Source organism: Acanthochromis polyacanthus, chromosome 15 (genome assembly GCF_021347895.1).
Source record: "Acanthochromis polyacanthus isolate Apoly-LR-REF ecotype Palm Island chromosome 15, KAUST_Apoly_ChrSc, whole genome shotgun sequence".
NCBI classification, from domain to species: domain Eukaryota; kingdom Metazoa; phylum Chordata; class Actinopteri; family Pomacentridae; genus Acanthochromis; species Acanthochromis polyacanthus.
Genome location: NC_067127.1, coordinates 18,785,541 through 18,808,179, shown reverse-complemented (window position 1 = coordinate 18,808,179; position 22,639 = coordinate 18,785,541). Strand labels below are relative to the sequence as shown.

The 22,639-nt window shown below is 40.2% G+C and overlaps 2 protein-coding genes and 1 long non-coding RNA gene across 5 annotated transcripts; 2 read left to right on the top strand and 1 right to left on the bottom strand.

Annotated features, from left to right (window-relative positions):
* Positions 1-676: 676 nt before the first annotated feature.
* On the bottom strand, positions 677-6,294 carry bag3 (BCL2 associated athanogene 3). Its single transcript, XM_022196299.2, is given in 6 exon segments — positions 677-2,675; positions 2,819-3,135; positions 3,138-3,162; positions 3,283-3,618; positions 5,551-5,699; positions 5,702-6,294. Coding segments are annotated over 6 exon segments (1,653 nt in total). The 5' UTR covers positions 5,748-6,294; the 3' UTR covers positions 677-1,895.
* LOC127537571 (uncharacterized) lies at positions 5,562-8,487 on the top strand. Its single transcript, XR_007947291.1, has 3 exons — positions 5,562-5,686; positions 6,479-6,551; positions 8,104-8,487. It is a non-coding gene; the product is annotated as an uncharacterized LOC127537571 (long non-coding RNA).
* A 1,978-nt stretch (positions 8,488-10,465) lies between these two features.
* Positions 10,466-22,568, top strand: tial1 (TIA1 cytotoxic granule-associated RNA binding protein-like 1). Of its 3 annotated transcripts, none has more exons than XM_051959791.1 (12): positions 10,466-10,632; positions 11,035-11,128; positions 11,335-11,433; positions 11,577-11,631; positions 11,737-11,827; positions 13,747-13,822; positions 14,103-14,211; positions 17,402-17,497; positions 17,637-17,721; positions 17,956-18,079; positions 18,385-18,560; positions 20,087-22,568. In XM_051959791.1, exons 1-12 carry the CDS (start codon positions 10,601-10,603, stop codon positions 20,208-20,210), a joined length of 1,161 nt encoding a protein of 386 aa, XP_051815751.1. In that variant the 5' UTR covers positions 10,466-10,600; the 3' UTR covers positions 20,211-22,568. The 3 variants fall into 3 exon arrangements, with proteins under 3 accessions (XP_051815751.1, XP_022051998.2, XP_051815750.1); XM_022196306.2 differs by lacking the exon at positions 10,466-10,632 and adding an exon at positions 13,242-13,316 and having other exon boundaries at positions 11,737-13,020; XM_051959790.1 differs by lacking the exon at positions 10,466-10,632 and having other exon boundaries at positions 11,737-13,020.
* The last annotated feature ends 71 nt before the right edge of the window (positions 22,569-22,639 follow it).

The window sequence follows — 22,639 nt, the reverse complement described above, 5'->3', positions numbered from 1 at the left end:
CTAAGTTGTTAAAAAATCATAGTTTGACAGAATTTTAAAAAATATGGATTCATGTTATTGGCTTTTACGAGCCATTTTATGAACTTTGTATTTTCCTGTTTAAATAGTATGGTCTTGATTTCCTGTCGTGAGGAAAGATTTTACAGTTGCAACAGCTTTTTTTTCAGTGACAGAAAGCTAACTGAATCCAAGGGCAGAATACTTTTAAAAATAAGGTGATTTATCAAAAACAGTAATCACGTAATTTAATCTCTAAGTTGTTTGTCTACAAAAACGAAAAGCACACATTTTGAGTGCTCCACCCAGCTATGAAGAATGGGCCAAAAATGTTTGCAGTTATGACTCAGTGGGCCTTGATCAGAAAACGCACCTCAGACAGAAACACACATTAATCTAACCATTGGAAATGTGTTACTGAAAAACTATGCCAGACTTGAGACATCTGACGACTGTCAGGGACACATTTTCAAGGGAAGCGGACGACACACATACTCATCCATTATTAAAAATACGGATTGTTTTGGCAGGACATAAACATGGTAGACCTTGAGTTCAGTATTGGGCATACTGTATAAACACTGTTAAAGCCTGTATGCCACCTAGTAGTTTGGTTCTTTGTGAACACAAAAGTACCAATATGCTGCAATGTACAAAAACATCTAAGAATGAATCAAAATCCATGTCAAATACATTTTATTTTCAACCATACCAATGTGACCTTCTTTCAACAATGCATCAGCCAGCTACTAATCAACTGTGATAAACATTCAGCCACGATCTATAATTTGTGAACGTGTTAGGCAGTGACCCCACCATAAAGACGGCTAACTATCATATTAGAGTGGCAAATTATTAAACAGAACGTTAGTGTACCCATAAAAGTTGATCTGACCACTTTTAACTGACAGACTAAAGTGTGTATGAATTGGCCACTTTCTCACAGTTGTCATTTTTAAGGCTTGTAGGCCAGTTTTGTGTGTTATTACAGATTGTGGCTTTGGTAGTTACATAATGACATTCTGACAATCTTAAACTGTGATTTCTAATTAGCACCAAGTGCCGATTGTCTCACATCTCAAAGTAAGACCCACATCTATCCCCTGTTTGTCATTAGACATTCATAAATGTACCAAAATACTTTAGAATGATATAAATACTGATATCATGTTTTGAAATAACAAGGAAACCAATTCACATACAAACACTCAAACACGTCAATCAAAACTTGTTTAACTGATATAGTTCAAATGAAGTGCTGCTGATTTTCAGCAGGATACATTTCAATGATGGCAAAGTGCAAAGACAGCAAAATCAGTAATGCACCAAAAAGCAGCATCTAATAAACATATTCACTGTGTTGTGTGACAAAGCAGCTCCAACATGGCCATGTGGCGGTAAAGGGGAAAATGCCTTTCTGTTGACTCAGTTTTGCAGCGAGTTCTGCTTTAAAGCCTGAATGTTTGCACTCGTGTACGGATGTGCTGACTGGATTAAGAAAAGCTTCTTACAATATTTGATCAGACAAAAGGCAACTACACGTAACATTTCATAAGAAAATACTTGTACTTCTCTTCCATTTATTGATAAAGGCCTCTTATTCAAACCTTAGTTTGCCTTGCAATTGTTGTCAACATCTTAATCATGACAGCTGTCTTATTATGAAGACATTGGCACAACACAGAAGGCAACAACATTGGCTTGAAAAACATGATTGCACTGAGCTACCATCAGTTATGTGCTGAATGGCTGGACATACCAACACTGTTAATCAATGCATGCAACTTCCACAAATGCTGTAATTAGAGGAGTAGGAGAGTTAGCCAGAGCAGACTTGTTCACTATCAAATATACAGCAGGGAATCCTTCTCTCCTCTATATTATCCAGTGTGCAGTCATTATGATATCTCCTTTGCCATCTCAACATTCTCCTTGGAGATCATGCTGGGCTCTCCTTTCTGTGTCACGTTGTCTCCCTCCATCGCTGTCTCACTGGCAGGCCTGGCTGGATGCTCCTCCAGTTGCTCTAGTTCTTCCAGTATGGTCTGAACACGCCGAACTCCGTCTCGTCTCGCTTGCCGTACATCTGCACGACCCTCTGGGTCAACAGAGTCCAGTGCTAAGAGCTCTTTGGTCAGCAGCTCCTCCAGTAGCAAGTATTTCTTATCATTCTTCTTGCCATTGAAACATTTCACCTCCTGCTCCAGTTTAGCAACTCGTTCGACTATCTGCTGTACTTTAGTCAAGCCTGGATGGACGGGGCACTGAGGAGCCTGTTCAGCCTCTATTTTTACAGGTGGGACGTCTGGGGGAGCAGCTGTCACGTCCTGGACTTCTGGTTTTGGAGGTATTTGAACTGTGATGTCTGCAACATGTTGTTGTGGTTGCTCTGGTCTCTGGGGTTGATGGAACTGTTGTTGTGACTGCATTAACTGTTCCGGTGGCTGAGGCTGTGGACATGTCTGAGGTGGAACCTGCTGGAACTGTTGAGGTGGCTGGAACTGCTGATGCTGCTGAGGTGGAGGCTGTTGGAACTGTTGAGGTTGTTGAGGCTTTTGGACGTCAGTTTCTGTGTGCAGTGGCTGAAGGAGTGGTGGGTTATCAGGTTTCTGCTGCATGCTTTGTTGTTCCTGCTCCATTTTCTGGGGCGGATCTCTCGTGAAGACATGCTGTGGAGCCTAAGAAGTAAAAAAAAAAAAAAAAAAATACAAAAAAGTTATGAGGATCTGTCACAATCTAGGTCAGCACACACTGACAAAGAAATCAAACATTTTTCAAAACAGAGAACACTTCAAGTGAGAACACACACAAGTAAAACTACCTGTGGTCTTTCTCCCAGCACTTGTGTAATAATAGGTGACTGGCTTCTAATATGAGGCGGGAGGTGAATAGAAGCTGTGTCACGATGCTGGGGAAGCAATATTGGAGATGCCCTTTCTCGAGGAGGCTGCATTGCAGCAGAGTAGCCAGGCCATTCATCTGTCTGAAGGCGATGGAAGGGCTGCTGATGTTCTGAGTAGGGGACGCGCTGAGAGTACACTGACGGATTTAACTGAACCTGTGTTTGGCCTCCTCCACCCTCGTGGATCACTGGGATGGGGATGTAACCAGCCTGAAGACCAGTGCTGCTGGGCCTTGGGGTTGGTGATGTGGTGCAGTATAAACCTTAAATAAAGATCAGAGTGAAACTGCGAAAATTCTGCACTTGGTCATTTGTTTCTAATGTCATTCTTTTTGCTTACAAATTACACAGAATTCAGAAGTATACATAAACTCAATTCCTACCTCTGGTGTTGGTGAAACAGGTGAGCCCACCTTTCCAGGCTCAGTGGAGCAGCCGTCTGAAGGCCCATGTAAAGGTGACCTGGGCCTGCAGTGGAGCCCTGGCGTAGGGGAAGGTGTCCGCCCATCTGTGCGGATATTCTGTGCAGTGGACGGCTGGATGTAGGAGTAACATGGATGCTGCTGCTGCCTCAGTTCTGCACCCTCATGGAAAACTGGGATGGGAACATAACCCGGGCGAAGAATAGGGTGCTTCATCTCCCTCACAAAGGTCTTCTGTGGCTCCTGAGGACTTGGTTCTGGTGGTATGTTGGGTCCATTTGCTGACACTTCTCGGACCTGAAACATAAGCAATGATATATAGACAAGATTTAAAATGTTAAACTGCCAAATGTTAGATCTTTATTGATATTACAGAATTTAGCAAACTATTAAAAACGTAAACAATAAAACTTTGAATTGTTCAGACATTGTTAGTGAGTTCAGTGAAGTCAGTTATATTATATATTGAAATTTTGGTTTACATCAGTATTCCTAAGCATCAGGTAACTGTAAATTATAAATAAACAAGTTTAGTATAGTTTTAACCAACCTTTTCTTATCACTGAATAATATAAATAACTTTCATCTGTAAATGATTGTTGTACTTCCATTTCATTTAATCTAAAACTCTGTATAACTAAATATGTGCAGCTAAACATGCCTGCTAAAGCTTACTGCAGACATACTATCACATGAAACTGAACAGATTCAAAACCTTGAGGTATTTTCTAATGGTAAAGTTCTCTCAGCTCTGAGATAACTGCAAAGGTTAGAGGTCAAAACTTCCCATTCCCCAGAGGGATGCCAAAAGTATCACCTCTTTGAGTCTGATAAATGAAAATAACTCCTGATCGACACAGACTTCAGCACATTCCCAGTCAGACAATTGCTGTTTCTGTACTAGATGTGTTGTTCTACAATCGGAGTGACATCACCTGGCTGAATTTCCTGGCTTATCTCACGCACAACAGTTCGACACACCCTCTAAACTAACATCATGCTAGCTAATCGTCATTATGTCATGCAGAGAGTGAAAACTCCTTTTGCAAAGCCATCTGACAGTTCAAGAAGAAGACACAGCTGATGTGAAATATTTTTACGTGCTTTGTGAAAGTCTTTTCAAAAATAAATAATGCCAGAATACATCTGTATGCATAATACTAATAATCAAATTAACAGTATGTCCTTGTGGGGGCCTTATTGAAAATGTGAGTAGAAAAACACATCATAGAGGAATAATGTGGTAAATTTCCATTGTCCAACGTAGGAAAGTACTTCATTTCTGTTTTTATTCTTCTTCTCCTGCTGTACTAAGTGATTAGACACCTGCCAGTGACAGTTATGGAGCAGAACAAGCAACAGGTCTCACAGTTCAGCACGGTGTTAATGATATAACTAAACAGTGATCAAAGTTCTTACCGCGACAAACAAATCCGGAGAAAATACCCACAGAACAAGCACTTATATGTAAACCAGTGGCATTTCCCCCCGAAGCCAAAAGTTATGACATAGCAGTGAACGACCCTTTGCCCTCTGCCATTTCTGTATGGGACACCGCACGCTGCCAGCAACGTTGCACCAATTTTATCCTCCAACAGCTGTGTCTTTCTAGCAGATTCCTCTGGACACTAACTTTGGACAACAGGGTGTCTCTGTGAGAGGAAAGATTACCAGCTGGCAGGCTGTGAAGCTCACTCCAGCCCACGGGTTTTCTCTGCAGACCTGTATGTTTTCCCAACATGCTTTAATACAGCAGCCAGCGCCTCTTGTCTTCCACTGAACACCAGCACAGGCCAAAGTGAAGCGGACCAGCCTCAATCCATGTAAGGGAAAAAGTTTAACATGAGCTGGACGCGGCCGTGTTTGCCACCGTGAAAGAGACGCAATTAACGGAGTGGAGGTGCTGCTAGATAAGCTTTACATGCTGCAGAGTGAGTCATCGAGTAATAATAGTGTTAGATCATGACACGGGAACATCACCCGTTATAACGGGCTTATGAGCTGTCTGTGAGGGGGAGGTGACGGTGCCCAGCCAGGCCTATAGTCAACATTAATATATAACAGTGATGGAGCACAACGCTTTTGCCGCTTTAACAGCGAACCAAAGCAACACGCGCAAAAACAACCGACGCAGCTCGACACGAAAACCGTCAGTTGTAGCTCCGTGGTAGCCGCTAACGCACCAACTTTATCCCGCCGCTCTTTTTTTCTTCTTTTTTTTTTTTTTACCTTTTTCGTGTCGTGTCTCGGGTCATTCCAGGTTGTCGTGCGGTTATTGTGATCCACGAAGAAGGGCCATCCAGTCTGGGGGTCGATCTTCACCTCCCAGCCGAGGGGCAGCGGCTCGCTGTCATTACTTGCCATGGTCAGTATCGGGACTGTGTCTTCATGCCGTTCATGTTGCAGGTTGTCGAGTACTGAGACATTTTATACAGGCGACGGACGCTTTAAAGATTCCTTCAAGTGACGTGGAAAAGTGGGCTGGAAGTTTCTCGAAATAGCAGGGTTAATGTCGGGGGCGGACAGCGCTGGAAGCGGTGGCATGGGCTCCCAACTTGTTGTGTCGCAGACCCCCAAACACTGACTCTAAGTAGCCCTCCGCTCGGCGTTTCGTTGTGTTTTTACCACTTCGTAGCATTTTTTTCCTCCGCCACTATGGAAAATCCCACAGTCCTGTTCTCCTCTCTAGCTCCCCTCCTGTGTACAGCCGACCACCTGGACCGCCTCAGTGACCCATCTGTGTCCCACTCAGAGCATTTTTCTGTGGATTACACCAGGGAATCCCAAAGCTTTTCCTTAACAAAAGCACCTCCAAATAGACGTACTGAGACTCCCACATAATATATCTTATCCAAGGGAACTCAGTCTGGGTTTTTGCTAGGATTTCATACACAATTACATAACTGTTGGTGTGATACAGTGTGGGCACAGTGACACCTCTAATGACAGATCCTCCTTATCACTCAAAACTACTCCAATCCTGCCTCATACTATGAAGGAAACGCTAGTAAATCAAACTCTGCATCACAAGGCTGCATGGCGACTGTCACAGACCACCACATGGAATTTTAAATCTGGATATTACATTTTAGGACAACTGATTTCTATTTTTAATTTTATTTGTGCGTTTCTCCTGTTCTCTTCTCCCTCACCCCAGCTGGTTGAGGCAGATGGTCTCCCTCCTTGAGCCTGGTTCTACTGGAGGATTCTTCCTATATAAAGTGAAAACGGTAAAACATTTGTACATTTATGGTAAAGAAATGTATTGATATTGTTGATTTTAGGGTGAAAGAATGTGCTTCATTCCATATTTTACTGTAAAAAAAGTTTTAACCTTTAAAAATTTTTTACATTTACATGAAAATCCCATATAAAATAAAGTTTGTGTAACTTATTATAAATATTACAGCAGTTTCCATTATCAGCACAACAGTTAGTGTATTTAGCAAAATTGCAGTTAAAGCTGTGACAAATACTAAAGCATATGTCCGTTATTAACTCAAAAGTACATCAATTTGACCGGTAACAAACTGTATTTTTTTACATGTAATAAATGCAGAAATTGCCATGATACTTGTTATAAATATTGCACCATGTTCCATTACCAGTAAACAATATCTACATTTAACTGGGAAAAACTGTATTCTTTTTAAAAATTAATGCAAAAATTACAGTATTGTTGTACATATTACAGCATTTTTCTACTAAAAACTGTGCAGGAGTCAGGACGTATTTTTTCAAGAGAAAAAAAATCTAAAAAACATTTTTCTCCTCATTAACCTATTTATGGTGATTCAGTGTTATGTAAATGCCATCAAGCTGTTTTAGAGTTTACAGATTTTTACCATCATGGTTTGACAGTTTTTCACTGTAAGTTGTCCAAACATTTTTTATAGTGTAGTGAGCTGCTGGATTTCTTGGGTTTCTGTTTATATTACAATCCTGTAAGGTTGTAACCTTGACATGTAAACTGTCCTGAAATGACTGTCAATTAGCACTGAACAAACAAGAAAAGCATTTAGTCGTGGTATAATTTCCGATGGATAAGTCCCAATAAGACTGCAGAGGTCAATTTGTAGTAGGATCACAATCATGTGATCATTAGCAGGTAGCTGGCGTAGCATTTACTTGTCATAGTTACAGTGACATCACTATTTTGCAGTGACACAGAAAACTTTAGCAAATCCGTGGATCCAGACTATAAGCTGCATCGTTACGAAAATGTAACTACTTGGTTCTCATGTCATTTCTGATCTTCCCTGAAAATTTCATTCAAATCCATTATTCTATTTTGAGCAATGTTGCGCACAGACAAACAGACAGATTCACAGGCAAACGTATGCCGATCATTCCATAATCCGCCGCATTCCTTGTTGGAGTAATTAAAACTGAACTGAACTAAACAGTTTTTTTAGGCCACCAGAAAATAGAAGATTGACAGTCCATTCATTTCTTCTCTATTTGTAATTACTATGTGCATCACCTTCAAAAAATTACTTTGAACAGATGTTTGCAGAGGGATATACCAGCTCCAGAAACATAATATTTTTGGTTATTTATACCTTCAGTATCACAACGTAGGCGATACAAATTAAATGAAAGTAGCCAAATAAAACAAATTCCAGTGTGTGTTTGTGCTATAAAAGTTCAAGTCAGCTGTTGTTCAATTGTTTGTCCGACAACATTGACACAATTAGTCAGTTCAATCCTTAATACGGGGATAAACCATATTTGAAAAATGATTATTGGATTTGATTTCTCATGCAATGATGATGTTTACAGAATGCTTATGCCCTACATGGAGAACAAGAGGACTTAGCGATGTATCTGGTAACAACACATCACCCGAGCTGCTTTGACCTCACTCTGACTTCTCATGGATGTGAAGACATCACTGGAACTAACTAAACCTGTAAGTAAGACTAGATATAGACTTCTAGGAATAATTACTTCAAAATTAAAGCACCTGCCCAAATGCATTACATCCAGTTTTTAAAAAGGAATAAAGGGGAAATACAAGAAAATTACTCCCATGACTTCCCCAGTACTGTTTATCAAAAAAGAAGCCAACAACAGCACTTGTTTTGATTGGAATTTTTAAATTAACGAATATCCATCCATTCTCTATACACCGCTTAATCCTCATTAGGGTCGCGGGGCTGGAGTCTATCCAGTTGACTTGGGGCAAAGGCAGTGGACACCTGGACAGGTCATCAGTCTGTCGCAGGAAGCCCTTCAGCGTGTGGACCCTTCTCTCATGATGGGAAACACCTGTCACTGAAGAGAAGTCACCTGCCCTGTGTCAGGGTTTGGGAGGTGGATGGAGCCTCAGGTGGCCGAAGTTCAGTCTCATAAAATACGGAGTTTCCTGCGTTTTCGTGTTCCACCAACAGCTGCTACATCGTCTCTGTGGGCTTCCAGCTCGACATTACTGTCAGTGTTTGGGACTGGAGGAAAGCTTCCATCACTGCCTCCAACAGTGTCCAGCCGAGCGTTCAGGACAACAGGAGGACTTGATGCCGATCACACCTGAGGGCAGCCCGTTACCTGCCAGTCCAGGTGTGCAGTTCCCCAGCACGTTGGCTCTGACCTTAAACTCCACCTCCTTTCAGCTGACCTGCGTACACAGCAACCACAACGTTTATGTTTGGGACGTTAAAGACGTACTCTGCTCTGTACCACAGCAGCTCTACTCGAAGCTGCAGGTTCCGTCTGAGGCCTGTCTACCTACGTCCTCACCTGTGCATCTGATAGCACCATCAGACTGTGGAACAGCAGACAGACTGACCTCCACAGCAATGACCTGCTGAGAATCCTGTATGTGGATGAGGCCGGGGCTGCTTTAATGACCACTCAGCCTCCATCAGTGCTGTGAAGTTTATAGGTGAGAGTCCGGAGGTTCCACTGGTGAGCTGTGGAGCTGACAAGAGCATCTACTTCCAGACAGCTGAGCAGACGTCGGAGAGTTTGCAGTTCTCCAGGAGACACTATGTGGTGCAGAAGACCAAGTGGTGACTCCTGGAGAATGACCAGATTCGACCAGAACCCATGTGGCCGTCAGCTGTCAGGGCAGGAACATGAGAGTGTACAACGTGGAAACTGAGAAGTTGAAGAAGTGTTTGGAGGGTTCATCCAGCGATGAAGGAGCTCTGCTGAAGGTTCACATGGATCCATCAGGGTCATTCTTGGCCACCAGCTGCTCTGATAAAAACATCACCATCTTCGACTACGAGTCAGGAGAGCGTGTAGCGTCTCTGCTCGGACTCAGAGACCATCCCCTGTATGAGGTTCAATTACAACCATAGATCTTTATATACAGTCTATGGTCACAACTGCAGACACCTCATCACTGCGTCAGCAAACAGCTGTGTGTTTGTGTGGAGGTTGGACTCTCAGCTGAGCAGCATCATGAGGAAAAGGCTCACATCCACACCTACAGCCTGGAACAGCTGGACACCAGGAAACAAACCTTCATCATTGCTGCCAGGTCTCAGCCGCCTCACACCGATGGGGACAAATAAAAGTTTTCTTAATTTGAACACTTCCAGGAGTAGGTTATCATAACAATTAATTTTGAGTTTAAATTTGGCAATTTGTTTTTTACTCACACTTAATTATGGTTCTTGTGTCCTATTTATGTTAGTTTATGTTTAATGCCCTATGGTTCTTCAAAAAAAAGATCTCCCTAGAAAATAAAAACGTGACACCCAATTACGTTTTTGTGTGAAATGGACATGACACAGTTACTGAGGCAGAATTACTAATTAAACATGACTAATTATTCACACTGCAGCCTTCGCTTACACAAATACCTGAGCTCAGATTCCAGAAAGGTCGCCGATGGGTTCGAGTCACCGCTCGAACCGTCCAGCGCCGGTGATTAAAACAGGCGAACTCCGGCATTCCGCTCCAAAATAAAAGTCTCTTACGCAAATCCCTTAGCGTAACATAATAAAAATAAGCACTAAATGTGATTACTGTTTTGCCTTGTGTAGCCCAACGATTAACCAACGATTAAGTTGAGAAACAAGCATTCTTTCATGAATGTGTAACGTTCACGGCTGTACCTGTGTTACCTCAGCTGACCTCTCCGGGGCTCCTCACACGCATGCACGCGCTCTGGCTTCGCAGCGTGACGGTATGCTTTGCCTGGCGCCCGGTTAGCTAGCTTCTAAGCTAGTTAGCTAGTTTTGTTTGCTAACCACGCAAAATAGTCAGTTAACGTCAGCTAACTAGCTATTAATAACGTTTCCTGACCCGTTGACCGTCAACAGCGGTTATGGACGACGAAAGCCATCCCAAAACCCTGTAAGTGCATTTAGGTATCTAGGCAGCGGCGTCACGTATCGTAACGTCGTGAACCGGTGGCTAACTTAGCTACCCGTTGTTTTCAACCAAACCTGGCGAAATAGCGCCGGATACCATGATCATTTAGGTGCTTCACCAATATCAGATTATTTAACTTAAGGTTGATTTAGAAACATTTATTGTTTCATATGAGTTGGTAATCCGTAAACGTCAATCGCGATAACGTTGGTCGTTAACATTAGGTCAGACAGGCTAATATAAATAACGTCACATTCAGAACTTATCATCGTTACCCATATGTAAGACTTGAAATGAGCTGCGTTACATTTTCAGCAGTATCAATATCTGTTGTTACCCAGAGTAAACTGTTTAAACGAACTGAACATCCTCGTTCCCTCTAGGTTATGTGGGGAATCTCTCCAGGGATGTAACAGAAATTCTGATTCTGCAACTCTTCACTCAGATCGGGCCTTGCAGAAGTTGTAAAATGATAACAGAGGTAAGCAGCTACTATGGTTTGGCTAAATGTTTTTCACCCCAATAAATGAAGGAACCCATCAAAATCACCCATCAATTGTTAATGCCCCTCCACTGTTGGAAAAACATTACCATAATGATAAAAGCAATTTCTTTGGGCTGCAGCCACACACAGAAAATAGTGGAGTCACCCTTTTGATCTGTTGTGTCTGACCTTGTCTCTTGCAGCACACAAGCAACGACCCATACTGCTTTGTGGAGTTTTTTGAGCACAGAGATGCCGCTGCAGCTCTTGCAGCCATGAACGGACGGAAGATATTAGGAAAGGTAGGACATATGCCTGCTCTTAAATTAAAAACAGGGTTAGGCAGTTCATTTGTTGTCTGAGTTCCCTTGTGATCCTTGTTCCTTATGAAGAAAACGTCTATTTCTCTGCTTCCTTAATTGCGCTGTGAATTCTCTGTTTTCAGGAGGTCAAAGTAAATTGGGCCACCACTCCAAGTAGCCAGAAGAAGGACACATCCAGTAAGTGTCCAGCTATTGATATAATTTTTTAATCTGTAGCTATTGGAGTTTACCACAGAATAGTGAAGTGTTTCTTTCCTATGTTTGTCTTTTGTTTTATTCTAGATCACTTCCATGTTTTTGTGGGTGATTTGAACCCCGAGATTTCCACCGAGGATGTCAAGGCTGCATTTGCACCTTTGGGAAAATCTCGTAAGTTGTCAGTTCAAAAATTTTTTTATTTTATTTTATTCATGTGGAGTACAGCAATTTGAATGCACAGCCATAGAAGACCATGTTTACATGCATACAACTTGGGGTACCGACTTAACTGTATATACTACATACTTTCAAGTTTATATAACCTGTGAAAATGATTATTTTGATTGATCTTCAAGGGTTGACATAATTTAGGATTTTGTTTCTCAACAGTTTATGAGCTTTGTATAATCTTCAGATATCACATAAAACACTGGGACAACCTGTTGTCCAAATGGTTAAGGGTGCAACTGTGACCTGCAGGGTCCCTGATTCTAGTCTGACTGGGGATATTTCCGGCGTATCATTCCCTTTCTCTCTATCTCCCTCTCTCCTCATATTCTGTCATTTCTACTGACAGTAAAAGCATGAAATGTTTAGTGACCCTGCGTCCAAAGTATGTAGAATATGAGAATGAATGAGAAGAAATGGGCTCATAAGCTCTAAAAGGGAAACAAAAACTTGCATTACACAATGAAGCGTGTACTACTTACACAGTATCTGTGAAGATGGATGCCATTTCTATTCTTCATTGTTAAGTGCTGCAAATTAGCATTCTTTTGACAACCACATATGAGAATATTTTACCAAGGTGTTATTCTGAATGTGTACTAGGAAAAAATAGCACTAAGAGTGAAAACACAAGTTCTCTCTTGTGTTAGACAAAATGTTCAGAGATTTAGTATTGAGGAAAGCACATTGATTCTTGCTTCACTATAAAAAATACATCAAGTGTTCTTTGTTAGACTTGTATGATGTACAGAATATTCTCTATTCATGCATGTAAACATAGTTGATGATGGAGAAACATAATTTATATTATTAAATGAAGTGGAAGGTATCTTTAACAGTTGTTTTGTTATTTACAACACTCCAGTGAACTTACTTGTGGTCTATGTATTGTCGTTCTGTTTTTCTGACTAAAGTGTGAGCTTTTAGCCTGTTCTTGCTTTTGTATGCACATTTAGGTTGTGGTAAGTAAACTGCACAGTATGTCAGCAAAATGTAAGCTGTGTGTATGAACCTGAACAGCTTTTAGCTGTGGGTCTCAGTCAAGTAATAGCACTTTGGTTATTTTACAGAAATGCTCATAGGATTGGACAGGAGCTTGAAGGCTAACAGCAAGGAACTGTGCACTCTGGAGACTCAGATGTAGATTTTTTTTCTCTATTTATTCCATTCTTTCCATATGTCTTTATTTGTAGATACCATGTATTAACATGATCTAGTATAGATTAACGACTTCCAATACCTATTGTGTTCCTCTAAATCTGTGTTTAAATTGTCTCATTTTGATTTTCATAGTGTTGTTTGTAGTGCAATGATCCTCTTCCAAAATTTTTCTGAAAATGTCAATTTCTCAAAATTTGCAGCTTCCCAAACTCCATACTCCATATTGGTGGTAAAGAATTGACCAGGAAAAATAAAGAAATCTGTTAACAGGCCATGTATGCCTTTTAATTCCTTTTTTCTCTTTTGATATTTTCTATATATTTCTATCTGTAGATAGAGCACCAGCAGCAGATTTTAAGAATGCATGGTAAACCATATCCGTTCCTTTGTGAATTTCAATCAGTAGCCTACTGTTGTGAGGACTCAGCAAAGAGTGGTGCTCTAGTGGCAAAGGTCCAGTAATACATCTAAAATTATTTAAAGTCAGTACTGTAGGCTGCATGTATTTGTACTTGTATTTTTGTTTTCAAGTGTTGCTTTGAAATTATTTTATGAGAAAGTGCTCAGCACAAGGTCATGATAGCTAAAATGCCTTAATGTAGGACAGAGTAGAGGATTCACAGTTCAGTGTGTTTGCGTGGCTCCTTTTAGTTTGAAGATTTACATTGTCAAGTGCACTGAAGTGTTTTTCACATTTCCCTCCAGGGATGCCCGTGTTGTGAAGGACATGACGACAGGCAAATCAAAGGGGTATGGATTTGTGTCCTTCTACAACAAACTGGTAAGGCTCCAGTGCAAGAACACAGACTGAAGGTTATTTCTATTTTCTGTTTACTATCCTACTTCAATGCATTTCCAGTAATTAAAACAAAAGTATTTGTTGAAAACATAGTTACAACTAAAATCATCTAACATGACATAGTTCCTTGTTTGCCATCACCACTGAATATTACTTTTAAAAACCGTAATGCATATTTTCAGAAATGATGATGACCACTAATAAGTAAACGGAGCCATCAGTTTCAAAGGGGTCATAGAAACTGTTTGATCTGGGTTTGTAGGATGCAGAGAATGCCATCATTAACATGGCTGGACAGTGGCTCGGAGGACGCCAAATCAGGACTAACTGGGCGACACGTAAACCTCCGGCTCCTAAGAGTGTTCAGGACAGTGAGTATTGATGAAGAATGTAGCCTTTAAATTTGCAAAATATGATTATATTGATAGTTATGCAGCACTTTCATCAAATATTTAAATAGAAAAGAAACAGAAGCATACAGTTTTCTCAGCGAGGACAATCAGATTGTCCTTGTTGAGGCTGCTAGTCAAAATTTGTTTCTGGTAGATCCAAACTGATATGAAATGGGCTTTTTACTCTGTCAAGTCACACTGTGGAGTTATGTCACGATTGGCGTACGTTTGCTATTTGTCTGTCTGTCTGTTAGCAAATTACTCAAAAACGGACAAATGGATTTGAATGAAATTTTCAGGGAAGGTCAGAAATGACACAAGGACCAAGTGATTAGATTTTGACAGTGATATGTCTTATAGTGTGGATCCACTAATTTATTAAAGATTTCTGTATCATTCCCAGATAACGGTACGGCGTCGCTGTAACTATGACAACAAGTGAACACTATATCAGCTGCCTGCTGGTGATCACATGATTGCAATACTACTCCAAATTGAGAGCTGTGGACTTATTGGGACTTATCTGTCAGAAATTATGCTAGGAACAATTGATTAAATTGTGGGGGTGTTTACGAGTCCCATCCGTTCCTGCCGCCAGCTGCATATTTGGATCATGTGACTCGGTATCCGTACATAACGTACGTATGAATAACACATGCCTGTGCTCAGCACAGCGTCACGTTGTTTGTGGGTACATCTACGTACACACGTGGACAAAATTGTTGGTACCCCTCAGTTAAAGAAGGAAAAACCCACAATTCTCACTGAAATCACTTGAAACTCACAAAAGTAACAATAAATAAAAATTTATTGAAAATTAAATAATCAAAATCAGCCATCACTTTTGAATTTTTGATTAACATAATTATTTAAAAAAACAAACTAATGAAATAGGGCTGGACAAAAATGATGGTACCCATAACTTAATATTTTGTTGCACAACCTTTTGAGGCAATCACTGCAATTAAACGATTTCTGTATTTGTCAATGAGCGTTCTGCAGCTGTCAACAGGTATTTTGGCCCACTCCTCATGAGCAAACAGCTCCAGTTGTCTCAGGTTTGATGGGTGTCTTCTCCAAATGGCATGTTTCAGCTCCTTCCACATATGTTCAATGGGATTCAGATCTGGGCTCATAGAAGGCCACTTTAGAATAGTCCAACGCTTTTCTCTCAGCCATTCTTGGGTGTTTTTGGCTGTGTGTTTTGGATGGTTGTCCTGTTGGAAGACCCATGACCTGCGACTGAGACCAAGCTTTCTGACACTAGGCAGCACATTTCTCTCCAGAATGCCTTGATAGTCTTCAGATTTCATCGTACCTTGCACACTTTCAAGACACCCTGTGCCAGATGCAGCAAAGCAGCCCCAAAACATTACTGAGCCTCCTCCATGTTTCACCGTAGGGACAGTGTTCTTTTCTTCGTATGCTTGGTTTTTGAGTCTATGAACATAGAGTTGATGTGCCTTACCAAAAAGCTCCAGTTTGGTCTCATCTGTCCAAAGGACATTCTCCCAGAAGCTTTGTGGCTTGTCAACATGCATTTTTGCAAATTCCAGTCTGGCTTTTTTATGAGTTTTTTTCAGCAGTGGTGTCCTCCTTGGTCGTCTCCCATGAAGTCCACTTTGGCTCAAACAACGACGAATGGTGCGATCTGACACTGATGTACCTTGGCCTTGGAGTTCACCTTTAATTTCTTTGGAGGTTGCTCTGGGCTCTTTGGATACAATTCCAACGATCCGGCTCTTCAATTTGTCATCAATTTTCCTCTTGCGGCCACGTCCAGGGAGGTTGGCTACTGTCCCGTGGGTCTTGAATTTCTGAATAATATGAGCCACTGTTGTCACAGGAACTTCAAGCTGTTTAGAGATGGTCTTATAGCCTTTACCTTTAAGATGTTTGTCTATAATTTTTTTTTCGGATGTCCTGGGACAATTCTCTCCTTCGCTTTCTGTTGTCCATGTTCAGTGTGGTACACACCTTTTCACCAAACAGCAGGGTGACTACTTGTCTCCCTTTAAATAGGCAGACTGACTGATTATGAGTTTGGAAACACCTGTGATGTCAATTAAATGACACACCTGAGTTAATCATGTCACTCTGGTCAAATAGTTTTCAATCTTTTATAGAGGTACCATCATTTTTGTCCAGGCCTGTTTCATTAGTTTGTTTTTTTAAATAATTATGTTAATCAACAATTCAAAAGTAATGGCTGTTTTTGATTATTTAATTTTCAATAAATTTTTATTTATTGTTACTTTTGTGAGTTTCAAGTGATTTCAGTGAGAATTGTGGGTTTTTCCTTCTTTAACTGAGGGGTACCAACAATTTTGTCCACGTGTGTATATTAGATGACCACATTCTATGCTGCCATGACTTCTGATCATCAATAACTAAAAAAAAATGCTGCATTTCTGATGATGCCACGTGGGGGAATGAACAGCCTTGGTGCACTTGGAGTGCTTTCTTGTTGTTGTTGTTGTTTTTACCCCCAGTTCAGCTCCAAATCTCATTTGCAGTAGGTTCAATATTTGGTTCCAACTTGATTTCCTGAGGTTCAGTCTAGTTTGATTGGTCTGCCTCCTCAAGTTGGATTTTTGAGATGTTTTTTTCATGTACACAGTGTGCAAGCAGAGTTGCTTATCAGAATCTGTGCACTACTGATGGAGTGCTATGGAGGGCAACATGGAGAACAACAATCCATGGACAGACGATGAAATAATACATACAGGCCAAACTAGAAGGAATCTACTGGCACAAGACGATTTGGAGAAAGAAAGAAAGCCATGTCATTACTGATTCTTAGGTTACCACAACAATCCGTGCCGATAGTTGGGTGATGTGTGGATGCCAAAATCTGATCCGATCACTTGGAAATAACAGTGCACCATCAAGATCTATTTTTAGAGACAAATCTAATTTGCCTGCAGTCTGGATAAAGCCTCAGTTCCGAAATTTGTATCTCTTAATGGACACAATTTTCCCAGACCAGTTTGTATTTTTAGCATCTGACCTATCTTGTTCAATTACAGATCGGAAGAAATGCGATGTTTTTGATGGTATTTTGGATAAAATCATTTGGCTGGGCTTGGATTTGATTAACTGCACAAATATAATGTATGAGGTGAGTGTTATCAGTTTTTGAATGTGCTGCTTGTTGTTTCTGTCTCAGATGGTTCAAAGCAGCTGAGGTTTGATGACGTTGTGACCCGGTCCAGTCCACAGAACTGCACTGTGTACTGTGGAGGGATCCAGTCAGGACTATCAGGCAAGTGTCACGTTCTCAAGATACCATTATTCCACCCTGTCGTCACACTGTAATAGTAGCCTTGCTAGTTATCATACACTTTCCTCAAATAGCCTAAGAACTAACTACATTAACCTTTGTTTCTGTTTGATTCCTTCAGAACATCTAATGCGACAGACCTTCTCACCATTTGGTCAAATAATGGAAGTCAGGGTTTTTCCAGAGAAAGGATATTCTTTCATCAGGTAGCTCCTGTGTCCATTACAGCATTTGGCCTCTAGATGTCAACACAAGCACATTGCATGACTCACTTATAGGCCAGTTGATAGCTACCTCATTAGATGTCAGTGATCATCTCTGTTGTTTGTCTTCACCATAGTGTTTTTATGGAGGCTCAGCTATGTCATAGTTTAAACAGTCTGCATTTTCTCTTTTGTTTGATTGGATTCTGACCTGTGATCTTCTGTTCTCCTTACAAGGTTTTCCTCCCATGACAGTGCTGCCCATGCCATTGTTTCAGTAAATGGCACAGTCATTGAAGGACACATAGTGAAGTGCTTCTGGGGCAAAGAATCTCCTGACATGGCAAAAAATCCACAGCAGGTAGAGAACTCCACTGACATGACAAAAGTAACAAGATTTTAAAATATGTATTTTAATTTGAAATGCTGTAAAGAGATGATAGGAAATGAAGGGAGAATGGAGATGTGGTGGTCTGTGGCTGATGAAACTTTGGAAAAAAATAGATTAAAATGTACATTTCCAAAGGATGAATTACATTTCTTTTTTAATGATGCGTTGTTTTGTTGCAGTGTTATTATTTGCTCCAGATTAAACCTGGAGAAACTGGAGATCTAACAGGAAAGTTGTACATTTATTGACTTTTTCTGTCTGTTGGTGTCACTCAGGTTGAGTACAATCAGTGGGGCCAGTGGAACCAGGTCTATGGGAATCCACAACAGCAGCAGCAACAGCAACAGCAGCAGCAGCAGCAGCAGTACGGGCAGTATGTGACAAATGGGTGGCAAGTCCCCTCTTACAGCATGTATGGCCAGACGTGGAACCAGCAAGGATTTGGAGTAGAGTGAGTTTTACTATATAGTTTGCACTCAGTTGAACATTTGTTGTCATGAAGTGTTTGAGTCCTGATGGATGCTAACTTGTCTGCTGCCCAACTTTAACCCTCTCTACTTGAAGCAGTTTCTGAGAATTTCTTGGTGCCACATTTTGGGCTTATATTTCACTACATTATAAAGTCCTACACCTTTATGGGAACAGCACAACCATGACTAAAAGTACAGAGAACTCTTTCATTATTTGTTTTACAAAATTTAGAAAATAAAGTCCAAGTACCCACAGATGTTTACCAGTACTGAGGGAAAGTGGCACTCCATGTGCTATGGATTTTCTATTGCACATTTTCACACTATGCTGAATATATCTGACAACTTGCTCCTCTGTATACCTTTTTAAGCCATGCTGCATTTATTTTATGGATCATGAATGTTTTATTTTTCTCTCAATGTCTCCTGTTGTCTCCTCCCTGTGTAAACAAAGGCTGCAGTTCACCTGAAAATACAGGTTTTTGTTTTGCATGTGACTGTTTGTTGCAACTGAGTCAGTTACGGCTTTGCAGTTGAACTCAGAAATGCGAAATGTTTGTTTCTTTTTCAGCATCTAGTGCAACCGGTATGTTTTAATTGGGACATACGGAACAATTTAAAGCTTATTTTTGGTTATTTTCCCTGACTGAACTGTGCATCAAACATATGTTGTTTTCAGACCATCGGGAAATTGAAAATCTACCAGTTCTTTCTGTTTTTACAGCTTTTTCATGTGGTACAGTGTCACTTGAGTGGCTTTTTGTTTAAAGAAAAAAGAATCATGCTTTTAAAACTCAATTTTATTTTAGATTTATCTAAGATTAAAAAAAAACAGATCTCCTCCTCCAATAGCGGCAGCATTCATTTATTTAATTTTTTTCACTCAAGTTTTTGTTTATTTTTATACACTTACACAAATCAAGAAAAACAAACAAAACAACTGAACAATGTCTAGGTAGTAACAGAGCATCTACATCATCCTTCAGTCCTGTTAATCAGAATTTTCCCCTTGTTCCCCTCCAACGTTGCCATTTTGAGTCCTGTATTCTGTGCACTTAGTCCATTTTTTGTCCATTTGTGCTTCCTGTAGTCTCAGTTTGTGAGTTAGCTTTTCCGTTATGCAGATTTCCTCAGTAATTTTCAACCATTGGTCTTTTGGTCCTGTTTTCCCAGTTTCTTGTTATGGCTTTTTTACATGCCACTAGCAGTATTTTTGCTTAAATATATCCGTCATTTGCCACCACATTCTCTTCAGAGAAATTACAAAGATAAAGCACACTGCTGCTCAAAGGGATTTTATAACCCATTATTTGTTGTAGCTCTTCACATACGGTTTCCCAAAACAGTTATTTTCTGACATTTCAAAAAAATATGTGAGTGATCAACATCAAGTTCTCCACACTCTCTCCAACATTTCTGGTTCTGGCTTAGCATTCATTTATTTTGTAACACTGTTGGTATTTCAGACCGTAGTTACACTAACTGGGCATCTGTATGATCTTTGCAGGCAGTCCCAGTCACCAGCCTGGGTGGGAGGCTTTGGATCTCCATCAGCCCAAGCTGCAGCCCCGCCTGGTACCGTCATGTCAAACCTGGCCAATTTCAGCATGGCTGGCTACCAGACGCAGTGAGAAAGTCCTGACCTAAGTGTAATACCAAGGGGACACAGCTCTCTTTCATCTGGACAGCAGCTGTGGTAAAAGAAGGGCAGGGGCCATATTCACAAAGCCTTTGTAGCTGATAGTTGCTCCTGAACAACCAGTTTAACAATTCTCTTTTAAAAGACAGTCCACTTTTTAGAAGTTTATTTGTTGATAATTCATAAACCTGTTATGGAAAAGTGCTCTTGGGCTTTTGACGTAAAGCCAAACCAACTTTCTTTTTCTCAGTAGATGTTTAAGGACATACCAACCTTTTGAATGTTTGGCCCTATTAAACCTTACCTACAATGTGGCAAGAGGATTTGCAGAGTTACCTTTTGATGCCTTTCCTCTCATCACACATTGAGTAAGTCGGGCCAAAGCATTAAAAAGTCAGTGTGGTTTTTCAGAACTTACTGTTATTCTTTCAGATTTAAAACATGAGGGGGAAAAAAATGGAAATCCAAAACACATACACAACAGATGATTTCTTTTGTGAACCTAAAAGCACACTTACTAAAAGCCATCATGTTACTCCAGCAGCTCACTGGAATTTGAAGAGGATTAAAATCCCTGGAAACCTCAAAATTACTGACTTTAATGTTGAATCATCAAACTATAGCAATGTCTACTCTCAGTTTGCCAATGTTTTTTAATATTATACTGTTTATTTACTGGTCGTACTCGGGCATTTGTCATTTTATACAACAGAAGACAGACCTCCACTCAAGTCTTCATACATTAATTCAGTTCATTTTTATAATGTAGGTCACTTTGTAAACATGCAGACAGTGATGACAGTGTTGTACAGATCAAGCGGGTATTAGTGGTGAAAGTGTGCTACAAAACGCACTCAGCCACAAGAATGACCTGCCAACTTTGGTCTGGACCTTCAGCTCATTTAGTATCTAGACATTCAGTCCTCTTTTGATATATCGATGAAAAATGCTTTGTGAATAGAGGCCCTGGAATGGTAGTTTACCTTTCCAGTATATGTGAAGAAGCTATTTGTATAAACAACTGTGGCTTTAAAACGGAGGTTTAAGTGGGAGGCGGTATCTCTTGGATAAATTTTGTGTACAAAGAAAATTTCACCTACACAGCTCTGAAAGCAAAATAAATATATATTAGAATTTTCATGTTTTGTATGGGAGTGATAAGCATGTCATTTGCAGACTTTGATGGATTGGAGTTTACACCTGACTGTAGTCGAGATGGAGAGATTTCTAATCAAAGGACAGGCTATAGCACATGCTCACTGTACAAAGAAAATATTGTAAAAAAAACTGCTTAACCCCCTATCTTTGTAAAGGTAACAAACTCTGTGCCGATTCTGGGGCTGGTTTCCTAGAGGAATACTGAATCTTAAACCTTTTCTTCCTTCTTCCTCCTTGCTAACCTTAGCTAATTTATAGTCTTCTCTTTTCAATGGCAAGGGACATTTTTTGCTTAAAAACCGTACAATTAATTTTGTACCAGAACCAGCCCCTGATGTTACTGCATCATGTTTTACATCATTCAAAATGTCCAGTGTTTCGATGTATTGTAATTTGGGCTAGTTATATTTTATGTTATTGAATGTGGAGGGCTTCTTGGGTAGCTATGTCAAGACAGCCGATGCTTTTTCCACCCCCCAGTACATTCTGAACTCTATTTCTGGAATGTTTCCATATATCCCAGGTAAATTATTTAAAAGAAAGACATCACTGGCAGATTGCGACAAGAGGATTCCTCACGGACATCCTGCCGTTTGGATTTGATTTGTGTGTGTGCCATTCTGTACAGTGTAAAACTCTAACTCTCTGTTGTACTAGCCAACAAACTTGATAATCTTTTTGTTTATTTGAGCTGAAGAGGGTTGAATGAATTCAAACAAGGTCACGTTTGTTGAGAGTGTAAATATAAACCTTGATTAAAAACCTTCATAAAAATTAAAATAATGTACATAATGTAGTTAGAAATTTTATTCCATCATTAAATTTCAGCAATATAATTTATGAACAAGCCTTAATTGATTTGTTGGTAAATTCAAACCTTGTATTATTTAAAAGAGCTCCATTATACATCTAAATTTATTTCCTACTGGATTTTTTTCCCCCATTTTTTGGTTTGTGTGCCATTTTCAGGATGTAGCAGGAAGCAGTTGATGTATCAGCTTGAACTGCACGCTTATGACATGTAATATATTTGTTGCTTAAAATATTGAATGTAATGGCAGTTTGCTTTTATGACAACAATACATATAAGTTGAACAACTGAAGTGATGTTTAATAATAAAGGACGAAATCAATTTTCCATTTGACGGAAAACCTCAGTGAGTCACTTCAAATAAAGAAACATTTGAACCTTGCCGTTGCTCAGTACATTTATTAGGCACTAATACACTGCAAAGCATGTGTACACTGTGAAATAGTCTTTTG